Source organism: Balaenoptera physalus, assembly GCF_965194825.1.
Source record: "Balaenoptera physalus genome assembly, chromosome: 12".
NCBI lineage: Eukaryota > Metazoa > Chordata > Mammalia > Artiodactyla > Balaenopteridae > Balaenoptera > Balaenoptera physalus.
This window is the reverse complement of record NC_138897.1, coordinates 87396533-87410347: the sequence shown is the minus strand read 5'-3', so window position 1 is coordinate 87410347 and position 13815 is coordinate 87396533. Positions and strand designations below refer to the sequence as shown.

Sequence of the window (13815 nt, the reverse complement as noted above, 5' to 3'; positions counted from 1 at the left end):
AATCGTAACAGCAACTTCATGAGACAGGTAGTATAATTGTTCCCATTTTAACAGAAGAGGAACCTGAGGCTCAGAGAGAGTCACTTGCTCAGGATCTCACACTTAGCAAGTGGCAGAGCTAGACTTTGAACCCAGGCAATCTGATTCCAGAGCCAACACTCAATCTCTACTAAACTATCTGTTTAATATGTGGAAACATACACTATGTGTGCATATTTATGAAAGCATAATTTAGATAGCAAATCTGCATCATCATACTGACCTCATTCTGAGAGACAGAGAGAAGACATATTCTTTACGGTAGAGGAGGAAAATGCGAGTTTCAGGGAACTAGAATTATTCTCTAGAGATGGGCAAATTGGGCTTGTTACACTTCTTTGTGGCTGCCAATCACTATGCCTGCCCTCTGTGTTCCCCTATTTTCTTTTTTTTTTAATTTTTAAATTTTATTTATTTATTTATTTTTTTAGAAGGTTTGGTTTTTGGGGTTTTTTTTTGTTTTTTAATTAATTTATTTATTTATTGGCTGCATTGGGTCTTCGTTGCTGTGCGCGGGCTTTCTCTAGTTGCATTGAGCGGGGGCTACTCTTTGTTGCGGTGCACTGGCTTCTCATTGAAGTGGCTTCTCTTGCTGTGGAGCACAGGCTCTAGGCATGCGGGCTTCACTAGTTGTGGCACGTGGGCTCAGTAGTTGTGGTTCACGGGCTCTAGAGCACAGGCTCAGTAGTTGTGGTGCACGGGATTAGTTGCTCCGTGGCATGTGGGATCTTCCCGGACCAGGGCTCGAACCCGTGTCCCCTGCATTGGCAGGTGGATTCTTAACCACTGCACCACGAGGGAAGTCCTAAATTTTATTTATTTATTTTTGACTGCGTTGGGTCTTCGTTGCTGCGCACGGGCTTTCTCTAGTTGCGGCGAGCGGGGGCTACTCTTCTTTGCGGGGCGCGGGCTTCTCATTGCAGTGGCTTCTCTTTTTGCGGAGCACGGGCTCTAGGCACGTGGGCTTCAGTAGTTGTGGTACATGGGCTCAGTAGTTGTGGCTCTCGGGCTCTAGAGTTCAGGCTAAGTAGTTGTGGCACACAGGCTTAGTTGCTCTGCGCCATGTGGGATCTTCCCGGACCAGGGCTGAACCCGTGTCCCCTGCATTGGCAGGCGGATTCTTAACCACTGTGCCACAAAGGAAGGTTATCCCCTATTTTCTGATTCATCCAGTTTATTCATCCTTCCAACTCATGTTTCTACTGAGCATGTGCTATGTGTCTAGACACCATGCTAGGTCCTAGGGGATGGATATATACAAAGATGAAGTAAGATAGGCCTTTCCTTAAGGAGCTGATAAGTAGAGGAGCAGATAGAGTTGAAAACAGGAACTGTGTGATGGGGTAAGTTTCCTAGTGAAGGTATGGAGAAGAAGCAATGAGAGTGAAAAAAAAAAAGAGTAGTTTCAGAGTCTTCCAGGAAAAAGAAAGACTAGCCTCTCTAGAGGAGGTAAAGCTGAGGCTGTGATGTAAAAAATAGTGTAAATTTACCAACAGATAAACAGGCGAAGACAGTCCAGTCAGTGGGCATGTACCACGGAGGTACCAGGAGGTATGAGAAATCACAGCGCTAACCTGCTCCGAAGAGAGCATTGGGAAGTGGCTAGAACTATCCTTTCTAGTTGGAGGAAGAAGCAAGGTAGTCGTGGGAGCGTTGCCCACTTATCCATTAGCAGGATTATGAGGAGGGCAGTGTCCTCAATGAGGATGAAAGTCAGCCCTTTAGATCCAGAGACAGTTTTCATCTCTGTTAAGCCCTCACAGAGAATGTGTTGACACTTTTAGGAGCCTATAAATAAATTTCTTTTTCCACCACTAACTTTGGCCATGGCGTAGGAACGTAGGTAAAACCCAAAATGCAAATCAGTCTTTACATTTTTCATTTCAGCATTCATGCACCAATCCAGCAAATTTCCAATTACATAAGAAGCACATTATGTCATCTTGAACATTTGCTTCTTAAGAATGCTTTCTTTAGGTGGCTGTCTGGCCAGATACAGTTATTTGATACCTTAATAAAGAATGGCATCACGAATACTTCTAAAAAAAAAAAAAGAAGAATCCTTTCTTTAGGGACTTCCCTGGTGGTCCAGTGGTTAAGACTCTGTGCTCCCAATACAGGGGGCCGTGTTGGATCCCTGCTCAGGGAACTAGATCCCGCATGCCGGTGCTAAAAATTCTGCACATCACAACAAAGATCCCGCATGCAGCGCAGCCAAATAAATAAATAAATATTTTTTTAAAAAGAATCCTTTCTTTAGAATCTTACAGAGTTTATTTAGTCCTTATGGTGGCACTGAAGTGAGTCCCATGAACAGGCAGGCTGTCTTACCAACCTGTTTTGCTCTAACTTGCTTCTTAGTAAGCTTTTTAACCATAGACATCGCATGAGAAGCTTCAAGATTTTCAAGTGGAACTGACTGCAAATAGAATTTGGTTTAATTATTTTGTTTTTTTCCCAGGTTTTTATTTCAGACTTACAGAAAAGTTGAAGAATAGTACAATGATCTCTCATATACCCTTCATTATATACCCTTCACCAACATTGATTAATTATTAACATTTTGCCGCATTTGATTTATGTCTATACATGTTTATATATCTATATACACGTGTACCTGTTATGCGTATTTTGGTTTTTTTCCCGAACTTTTTGAAAGTAAGTTTAGAAAGGAGGCAATGGAGAACAATCAGGAGGACATCGCCCTGCTCTGTAGGAGGGGTGATGGTGTGGTGGCATCGTGAGTGCTAGGAGGAGGTGGGTACAGGGCATGCTGCTCATTGGGCTCTTCTGGTAGCCAGAAGAGGTTTCATGAAGGAAGTGACAGGTAAACTACAGCCTAAAGGACAATTTGCAGTTAGCCATGTAACAGATGGAAGGGAGCATTCAGGCCAAGGAAACACCATACCCGAAGGCCTGGCAGCAGGAGGAGAGCATCACGTGTTTGAGGAAGCTGCCGTGGACCTGAGTGTCCCGATCACCCCAGTTAAGATGAAATACGAGGGAGAGCTGTGGCCGAAAAGGGGAGAGGCAGAACTCAGAGGGCCTTTTCAGGCAGGTTAAGGAACTGAGAGTTTATCTTGAGGACCATGGGGAGCCATTGGAGGTTTTAAATGGGGTTCGGATATGATCAAATTTGCAATCTTGAATGATAACTGGTTGAAGAGTGAAGAAAGAATGAGGTTTGAGAAGAGGCAGGGGGACCAGTTAGGAGGCCATTGCAAAGGTCCGTGCTTGATATCACGCAGTGGGAGTGGAGAGAGGTAGATGGAGAGCTTCGGGAGGAAGGATGGGCCGTGCACAGCACCCGGAGCGGAGGTGTCTGGCTGGAGGACTGAGGGAAGTCGGGGTGAATCCAGTTTTCCAGCTTGGGTGACTGGGAGAACGGTGGAGCTCTTTCCTGAGCCAAGGAACTTAGGCAAGGAGTGGTCAGGGAGGGCGGAGATACTGCGTTCGCTCTGGTGGTGTCTGAAGCCCTAGTTGGAGGTCAGAGGAGGTGTGCAGGTGCCACCCTGAGCACCAGGGTGGAGGTCTGCTTGGAGGCAGTGACGGCAAACTGTGTCCTGTGCCTTCTCCGCAGCCTCGGCCCCAACATGTGCCTAAGGCGGCTTTTGCAGTCTGCACAGCTCCAGCGGGCTTGGAGGGCGGTCTTCGTGAAACATGTCCAGGGCAGGCACCAGGGAGCCTGGCGATGGACACATTCTGGAGGCGGCACCTACAGAGCAGTGATTTTTGACATGGGCGGAGTTCTCATTCCTTCTCCAGGGAGAGTGGCTGCAGGTGAGCTCTTCATTCTACTTCACCTTTGGAGACTGCGGTGGGTAGGGGTGGGGGAAAGGAGGGTGGTGAGGGGAGATGGCAGTGTGTCCCAGTGGGTACTATACTTGCTCTTGAATCAAATTCCAAGCAACAGTTAGTGGCTGAGTATCTTGGGCAAATTATTTAACTGCTCTGAGTCTTAGTTTTCTCATCATTAAATGACGGCTAATGATAGTACCTACCTCTTTGGGGTTGGAGGAGGGTTAAATGAGATTATTCATGGAGAGCACTTGATTAGCAGGGTGAGTGCTTGGCTCAACTGAAATTCTCAATAAACGACGAGCTGCTGTTGTTATTGTTGTTAATGTTATTGGTGGAATTTAACTACCTTTCCCTGAGAACTACTTCTGAATCCTGAAATCCTCTCTGAGCCCCCCTCCCCACTCTGATCATAGCCTTTCCTTTTCCACCAACCTCCCTTCTAAACCTGCTTTTGCTACTACAAGATCAAACCTCTAGGCTCTGATCCTTCCTTTTTCAGCCCCTCCTGGTATTACCTTTTTACCCACTCAGTTCAACTGACTTAAGTGTGATTTGTTTGGCTTGAAGTGTTAGAAAACCTAACAAAACAGTGACTGAACCAAGACTGAAGTTAATTTCTTTTGCACATGAAAGTCCAGGTAGGTGGTCTGGGCCAGTGTGTTGCTCTGTGATGTCAGCGCCCTGGGCTCTTTTCATTGTGTTACTGTGCTGTGAGTGTATTTCATTTCCACTTTCACCACATGGGTCAGGCTTGGCTGCCTCACTTTCTGCCACCACATTCCCATTCTAGCCAGCAGGAAGGAAGAAGGACCAAACAGCTGCCCCTGTTCTTTTGACTTACTGTGGTTGCTGATTGGGCAGTTTTCTATGCTAAATCAACCCAACTTCAGGTTTTCTGTGCCCCTGGTTGCAAAATTACCCAGCTCTGCTAACTGGTTAGGTGAGCTATTTTTTTTTTTTTTTTTTGGCTCCAGCTGCAGTTGAGCCCTCAGCTTCTCTATTCCTCCACTCATATGCCTCTTGCATTCACTACAGGGCTGTTCCAAACTCCCCCCGGAGCCACCATACTTCCCCAGACCAAACCTTCATACTTGGCAGACAGCCAAGTCTCCTTTTACAGAGAACATAAAGATTACTTGGCAGGGATTTTCTCAGCTTTCTCCAGAATGTCTTGAGAACCTATTCGCTTCTTTCCACTGCCACTGCCTCTACACAAGTTAGATTCCTAAATTCTCCCGCCTGCACTGGCACATCAGCCCCCTAACTCCTAACTCTACCTCTGGCCTTCTGGGTTTTGCACCACCTTGCACACAGTGCCTGGAACTGCCCTTCTGAAACACACATCTTATCCCTTCCCTCTCCTGCTTCAAATCCTTGAGGGCCTGCATTTTTTCACTTAGATTAAAACCAGAAGCTTTACCTGGTTCCAGGGCCTCTCACAGCCAGCTCTCATGTCCTTTCGTCATACCATTTCCTATGTACGCCCACATTTCAGCTACCTTGGACTACTTGACGCTCTTTAAACTTGTCAAATGTATTTATACTCCTGTGCCTTCACAAGTTCTGTTCTCTCTGATCAAAGCTACCCTTCCCTGCCACCTCTGCCTTTTCAAATCCTGCTCATACTTTTAAATGGTATGTTATTCAGCAGTGCCTGGAATCTTTGGAGCACTTAGTAAGTCTTGTGGTTGTTGTTATTATTGACTTGTGTTTTTATTTTATATTTGTAATGTTTTTGCCATACCCAAATTTTCATTTTTGATGTCATCAAAATCATCCTTGTTTTTCTTTATGGCTTGCATGTTATGAGACTAGGCTAAGGAAGTCGTTTTTTTCTTCACGTTCATAAAGACGTTGCGTATTGTTTTCTAACTTTTAGAGGTTTTTGTTTTTCTGATTTGGGTATTTAGTCTGTTGGGAATTCATTTTTGTGATGGTGAGAAGCAGGGATTTAATTAAATTTTTTCTATACAGAAACTCAGTTATGCCAACCTCATTTATTAAATAGTTGGTGCTGAAAGGATATTTTTAAAAATACAAAGATATGCTGTATAGCACAGGGAACTCTCCTTCACTTTGCTGTATAGTAGAAACTAACACAACATTGTAAAACAACTATACCCCAATAAAAAATAAATAAATAAATAAATAAAAGTGCACCTAAAAAAAAAAAAAAAATACAAAGACAAATTTCTTACTGTCACCTCCATCCCTCCCTGGTTAGTCCTAGGCTTCATTGGTTATCATTGTGAAAAGTTTGTTTATCCTTCCAAAAATTGCCTATATGTACATGAGTGTGTGTGTGTGTGTGTGTGTGTGTGTGTGTGTAAACTGTGTCTACACAGATTGGGTCATACTGTACACACTGTTATGTACCTTTGCTTTTTTCTGACCCAGTAGAATATCTTGCCAAATTTTCCACATCAGTAGGCATAGGTCTAGTTAAGGGATTAGCAAACTTTTCTGTCAAGGGCATTAGATGGGCTTCACGAGCCATACAGTCTCTGTATGGCTTTACTATTGGAGCCAGCAACAGCCATAGACAATAGTAAACAAGTAGGTGTGGTTGTGTTCCAATAAAACTTTATTTACAAAAACAGATGGGAGACAGATTTGGCCCCCAGGCCATAATTTGCCAACGCTTGGCCTAGTTTATACATTTTAACATCTACGAGGTATTCCATCATATGGATGTACCATGGTTGATTTAACAAGCCCTTTAGTAACGTGCAAGTTTCTAGTTTTTATTGTGAGCAGTTCTGCACAACAGCCGTGTACATAATCTTTGCTTACTTTTATAAATATATCTGTGGGAGAAATTCCTGGAAGCAGAATTACTACATCAAATGTAAATGTGTATTTAAAATGTTGCACTCCATAGAGGTTGTATTTGTTTACACCCCCATCAACAGCATATGAGAGTGCCCCTTTCCTTGCGTGCTTGCCAGCTCTAAGATCCTAAAAAATGCTCTAACTTTAGTTCTAAAATTAAAGATGTATTATTATTTGGATTGAGTTTTGAAAGTCCTGTTATTCTCAAAAGACATACTGAATTGGTCACATTGGTGATTTCTGAAGAATGGGATTGCTTTGTCATTTAACTTCCTTTTTTATACCTTTCTATATTGTCTGAAATATTTTCAATGCACAGGTACTACATTAAACAAAAGATATGTGCTAATGTATATTATTGATATATCTTAGATATAATTATGAATGCTGTATATATTTTTGCCCCATAACAGGTATATTATACAAAGAGAAAACACCCTTGTACAAGACAAAGTAACCCCTGTCCCAGTGTTTCCAGTATACACAATAATAATCCATCCACTGCCTTAGCTCTTTATGGACAGAATTTTGTTCTTTATTTCTCAAAGACAGCGCCCCCAGGTGAATGTTTCAGTGTACCAGCTACACTGCTCTGAAGGATTACTACGGTTTACAAAATGAAGGGCTCGTTTGGAGTGCTGTCAGAATCTGCTTTATTCCCTAATGCACTTCCTTACCATGTGCCAGGACTGTGTGAGTGACCTAATATATATGAACCAGCCAATGAGAGAACAGGGAAGAAAATTCGTACTGCAGTGTCGAGAGTCATCTCAAGGTGGTGGTATGGACCTGACGCTTGGCACCAGTATGGTCCCCTCAGTTACACAGATTATTATTGCTGTTCCCTTGGAGGTCCAAGCTGAGATTTTCCATTTCCTGAATTTCTCTGAGTTCCCAATAGAACCCACTTGGCACCACAGTGATGCCACAGGAACTTGTATGGTATTTCCCCTGCTCCCCAAACCCCAGCTGTTTGTCCATATATTACTGTTTCACTTACCATATGTTTTACTTCCGGTAGAATGGGAGGTACAGAATCATATCCCTTCTGGAACTATATTGAAGGCCTTGATCTCAGGTGGCGAAAATGGGCCCTGGATGAAATTTATGAGAGCAGAGATAACAACAGAGGAGTTCCTACAGAAATTTGGGAGACTTTGCTCTGAAATTGTGAGTGATAAACATACTTGAATTTCCATATTCTTTTTGCCTAGAATAGTGGTTGCAACACTTATCCATTAAGTTGGTTAAACTAAAAATAAAGAAGGGAAAACCTAATAACCTGTTATAAGATTTTAAGCTATTTCTTCCATCCCCAGGTACTCAATTTTAACTACATGAATGAAAAAGTAAAAATATTACGTACTAAGCCTCTCCATCAGTTACTGTTCATCTGAAGCTGGAGTTGTATAATGGCTTTGATCAGAAAGCTTGTTTAATGCAGTAATAACATTGAGCCTTTCTCTGGAAAGGCTCTGCATTGTTCTAAGCTCTTTATTTGTATTAACTCATGTACCTTCACAATAACCCTGCTAAAATATAATTTAAGATATAATAAAGTTCTGTGGATAGATGGTGGTTTTGGTTACATAACAGTAAATGTACTTAATGTCACCCAAAGTGGTTAAAATAGTAAATTTGATATTATGTGTTTTTACCTCAATTTTAAATAAATGAATAAATATTTAAATATATGTATAGGAAACATTCTGCTAAGTGACAGAAAGAAGCCAACCCAAAAGACCACATATTGTATGATTCCACTTATTTGAAATGTCTAGAACAGGTAAATCTATAGAAACAGAAAATAGAGTTGTTATTTTCTAGGACTGGGAGTATTGGGGTGTCGGGGGGAGGAATGGGTAACGACTGCTAATGGGTATGGGATTTCTTTTTAGGGTGACGAAAATGTTCTAAAACTGATTGTGTTGATAGTTGCACAACTTTGTGAATATATTAAAAAGCGTTGAATTTTACAGTTTAAATGGGTCAGTTGGGTGGTATGTGAATTGTATTTCAATAAAGCTCTTGTAAAATGTGCATGTGTATCAAAATAGCAGACTTGGCCTTGCAGATTTTGAAACATGATAAAATAAGGGTTTTCAAAACCCACAGAGATTGAATTTAAAAACACAAAAATTGATCAGAAACTGACATTCAGTTCGTAATGGTGAAGTTGCAGGCATTGCAGGATCATCAAATGTCTCTGGATCATTAAAAATTAAATTACATCTGCTTAATACACTTATAGAGTTTAATGTACCTCTTAGGGGCTTCTGAATCTTTTTAAAATTGACAATGAGTGAGTGAAATAAAGAACTCATTTAACTGGAATACTGATATAAATAGCTCCATTCCCTAACCACTGTAACTCTAATTCTAAGCCACTTTTTACAACCTTATATACAAAGTTCTGCACAAGGGCTGAGGGAGGGAATTCCTTTTGGCAGCAAGCCAAAGGCCTGGGGTCTTACACCAGGTAGTGGTAGGAAGCCAGGAATATGTGTTTTTCTGTGTTGGTGACAAGCTGTTCTTACTCTTAATGATGGCTGGTTCTCCTCTCCCCTCCCCGATTCTTAGTCAAAGACCTCCGTGCCCGTGGACTCCTTTTTCTCTCTGCTGACCAGTGAGCGAGTGGCGAAGCAGTTCCCAGTGATGACTGAGGCCATAACTCAGATTCGGGCTAAAGGCCTTCAGACTGCAGTCTTGAGCAATAATTTTTATCTTCCCAATGGGAAGAGCTTTTTGCCCCTGGACCGGAAACAGTTTGATGTGGTAAGCTCACAGTGGCCCAGAATAATCCGAATCAAGTCTGTGTCCTTGCTTCAGGATGCAGCATTAATGCTGCCTCTCAGTTGGTCTTGAGTGAATGGGTTTTTTATTCACACACTTGACTCAGTTAGTATTAAACATAACAGGTGGGAAACAGGACTTGTAAAATATCACTGAGCTCTTAGCAAGGTCAGTCATTTATGGGCTTTGATAACTGGTTGAAACCTCAGCTTTAGAGACTCCCTTTCATTCTGGAGTTGAACCTTAGTCATCAGATAACACATGCACTTTCGTCAGCCCTCGCCTCTTAACGGGCCCTTTGACCTTTTCTCTTCAAAGACCAACCCCGTTGCTCTCTATTTCTATGGCATTAATCCTTAGACCAGTGCTGTGCAAACAAACCTACTGCAGTAAAGGAAATGTCCAGTATGGTTGCTACTAGTCACATATGGCTATTAAACACTTGAAATGTGGCTAGTGGCCCTGAGGAATTCTATTTAATTTCAACTTAAATGTAAATAATCACATATGGCTAGTGGCTACCGTATGGGACAGCACATGAAGGGCTAGACTATGAAAGTACCTGAGAAGATTCTGAGTCAGGAGATGGTCTTCTGTGCCAGGAGGTTACTTGTGTGAAAGACTCCCATTTCCCTAAGAGAAAGTATATCGTTATCCTGGGACAGATATGAATTACGGAATTATTGACTTGCTTAAACTTCATTCGGTTGGAAAACACATTGTCATTAAGCAGTGACTGTGTGCTGGGCACTGGCTAGGCATGAGGGGATACTGTGTTCAATGTGACAGACACAAGCCCTGCCCTCTGGAATATGCATTTGCCATATTTCAGGTTGTCAGTCGCTACATGTGGCTCGTGGCTACTATGTCGGACAGGACAGTATCGCATTTCCATCATTGTAGAAAGTCCTATTGGATAGTGCTATTTTAGAACATAAAGTCTAGTTGGATTGACAGGCAGAAAATTCAGAGCACAAATATGGGCAATTAACGACCCAACCTAATGCTCTTTTCATCTCCCACCTCCTCATTCCTCCTGTACAAAGCCAGTCAGAGATAGAGTTCTCTTCCCTCTGCACAGCTGCCTGGCTCCTTGCCCACTTTAACTGTTGGTTTCCCCGCTGGTCCACAGCACAGCCCTGCTCCAAGCAGCCTCCCCTTCTGATGCTCAGGGACCTCAGCCAGATTTGAATCCTGTCTTGCAGCTTGCTATAAGCAGTAGCTTTGATTCTCTGGACCTCAGTTTCCTCACCTGTAGTTCAGGAGTAGGAATTTTCTTCGTTTAGGGTAGCTGTGTGGATCCCAGAGTATAATGCATGCAAAGCACTTTACAGAGTGCCTGGCAGATAGGTAAGTATTCAATACATTGTAATTATTTTCAGAGATTCCTTCCCTCCAGTGTGGCTATGGGGATGTATCTTCATCTGGACAGAATCAGTTGGCCAGGCTCATATTGGGCCCTTCAACTACTTAAGGACTTGTGAGCGTCTTTAAAACAATGGACTTGTTTATTCAGGCTTCACAGGCTCTCTGGCGTGTGCTTTTCAGATCCATTTTCATATTCTATGTCTGCAGGAGACCTGGAGTTTAGAAAATCTGTTTCCTCAAGAGCAAGGGTTTACATTTTTGTTCTCTAAAGCTATAAAGAAAAAAATTATTTTGGAAGAAGTAAAGCTAATGGAATCATTCCTGTGATCCCCATCATCACTGGAGGCTGTTCCTGAACTTTTCAATGTCACAGAAATCTGTTTCTGCTGAGGTGTATGTGGCTTTTAAATTTTGTTCATCTACTTTTTTTTTTTTTTTTAGTATGGATGTTTTATGTCTGAAATTTTGCTTGTGTCCAGGTGTAAGCAATGGGTAATGTCTTTTTTTTTTTTTTTTTTTTTTTTTTTGGCTGCGTTGGATCTTAGTTGTGGTGCGCGGGCTTCTCTTTAGTTGTGGCACGTGGACTCCAGAGAGCACGGGCTCAGCAGCTGCCACACGCGGGCTCTCTAGTTGTGGTGCGCAGGCTTAGTTGCCCCGTGGCATGTGGGATCTTAGTTCCCCGACCAGGGATCAAACCCATGACCCCTGCATTGGGAGGCAGATTCTTAACCACTGGACCACCAGGGAAGTCCCCATCTACTTTGTTTTTTAAGTAAAAACTTTTACATTATTTTTTTTATTGTAAAGAACACACGATACAAGATTTACCATCCTAGGGACTTCCCTGGTGGCGCAGTGGTTAAGAATCTGCCTGCCAGTGCGTGGGACACAGGTTCGAGCCCTGGTCTGGGAAGATCCCACATGCCACGGAGCAACTAAGCCCGTGTGCCACAACTACTGAGCCTCTGCTCTAGAGCCCACGAGCCACACTACTGAGCCTGCGCGCCACAACTACTGAAGCCTGCGCACCTAGAACCCGTGCTCCACAACAAGAGAAGCCACTGCAATGAGAAGCCCGTGCACCACAACGAAGAGTAGCCCCTGCTCGCCGCAACTAGAGAACGCCCGTGTGCAGCAACGAAGACCCAACACAGCCAAAAATAAATAAATAAAAATTTTTAAAACTGTAAATAAAAAATGCTAATGTAGTACAATGAAAAAAAAATATTTACCATTCTAGCCATTTTTAATTATACAGGACAGTAATTTTAGGTATATTCACATTGTTGTGAAACACAACCCCAGAAATCTTTCATCTGGCAAAATAGAACACAAGAAGTCCAGGGATCTTATCCAATTTAAATCTCAGGAATTTTTTCACTTCTCCAAATGTACTCACCTATGAGAGGAGATGTCTGCTTGTGAGACTTGGCCCTGATCCCCAGGGTTTGCTCCCCCTCTCCTCTTGTCTCTGCTGGTACAGCTGTGCTGCTTTCCTGTCGCATGATGCCCTTATTGGTGTCTGAAACACTTGGCTTCTCTGCTACCCACTGTTGACATCTTCTTTAGAAGGAGCTTCTTTGTCTTCTTTTAGCTCATTCAGGTCCTCAGGAGACCAGGAAGAGTCAGTAACTTATTCAGAACATTTATTTGTCTGAAAAGGCAGTTCTTCTCTAACCTTGAACAATGGGAGTTTGGAGGAGAGGGAGGGGCCCTCAGGTTTGTCCTTCGTCTTGGAGAGCGAGGGTCAATTCAGGTGTGATTGAGGGAGTTAGTTCTATTCTTTGGGCAGACCAGAGGGTATTGGTTACAGGCCTCTATGGACATCTTAGGCCTGCTCACAGGAGATCAAGCCATGGGGACAGTGTCAGAGGACTTGGGGTTGCTGGATCAGAGGTAGCCTGACACTGAGACAGCTGTTTCAGGGTTCTCCTGAACCCTCAGCAGCACCCCACCAGTTCTGGATCAGATACAGGTTGAAGCAGGGCTGTCAGGATACAGGAGGCTCTTTGCATGAAAGGGAACCATGTCTTTGCCACTGACGATCTCTTTGGTGTTAGCCATCCTGTGGGATTTATCTGTCTAGGTTGAGTACAGCTGTTTGTTTTTCAACTTCTGAAATATGGACATTAAAGTCATGTTTCTTTTATAACAGTAAACAGTGCCTTCTTTCTGAGAAAATGGTGAAATACTTTCCCTAAAACTGAAACGTGCAGCTTTTCTTTTGTTCTGTGCATTCACAATACCTAACATTTAGCAAACTGCTATGTCATTTTGGAACACATTCAAGTTCATTAAGTTTCCCAGCTACCGTTAAGATAGGTAAGATGGCTGTTAGTGTTCCCAGTTTCCTGACGATGAACCTGAAGCCCGTAGTGCCTTTGCTGTTTGCACAAGGTCACTCACTGTGTCTGAACCAGAACTTTGGTTTTCTGAGTCTTCCCTCAGGTTGTAACCCAGTATTTCCAAATCACTCCTCTTAAAAAAGCAACATCATTTTCTATCATCGACACTCTTAAGTTACTTGTTATAACAAATCTCCACTGCCTTCCTTCTGCTCTGCTTTTCAGAAAATATACTGGGTGTACGTGGGAACACCACTTTTAGGGACATTCATCTCTCCTTCCTGTCCCTCCCTCAGGTTGTGGAATCCTGCCTGGAAGGTGTCTGCAAGCCAGACGCCAGGATGTACAAGCTGTGCTTGGAGCGGCTAGGCCGGCAGCCTTCTGAGTCCATCTTTCTGGATGATCTTGGACCGAATCTAAAAGCAGCTGCCAGCCTTGGTATTCACACCATTAAGGTAAAGGTCACTGTTTTTTGAACCCCTGTTGTGCCCCAGGCACTAGTGTAAGCATTTCTATGCAGTCCTCTTACACTCATAGTTGCAGTTGCCTCTAGTGGTTTTCACCCATCCTGCCGTAGTCTTTTTATTTTTTATTAATTATGAAATCTAGGTGACTAGCCACTTGTACTTTCAATAGG

At 42.9% G+C, this 13815-nt stretch overlaps 1 protein-coding gene across 6 annotated transcripts in view; it reads left to right on the top strand.

Moving 5' to 3' along the window:
- Nucleotides 1-13815, top strand: part of ACAD10 (acyl-CoA dehydrogenase family member 10) — a 51143-nt gene that overhangs the window by 1454 nt on the left and 35874 nt on the right. For all 6 annotated transcript variants that reach the window (XM_082416769.1, XM_082416768.1, XM_082416767.1 and 3 more), the window contains exons 2-5: nucleotides 3620-3819; nucleotides 7694-7842; nucleotides 9253-9447; nucleotides 13475-13633. In XM_082416769.1, the coding sequence (XP_082272895.1) occupies nucleotides 3620-3819; nucleotides 7694-7842; nucleotides 9253-9447; nucleotides 13475-13633 (703 nt within the window). The remainder of the gene's footprint in view (nucleotides 1-3619; nucleotides 3820-7693; nucleotides 7843-9252; nucleotides 9448-13474; nucleotides 13634-13815) is intronic.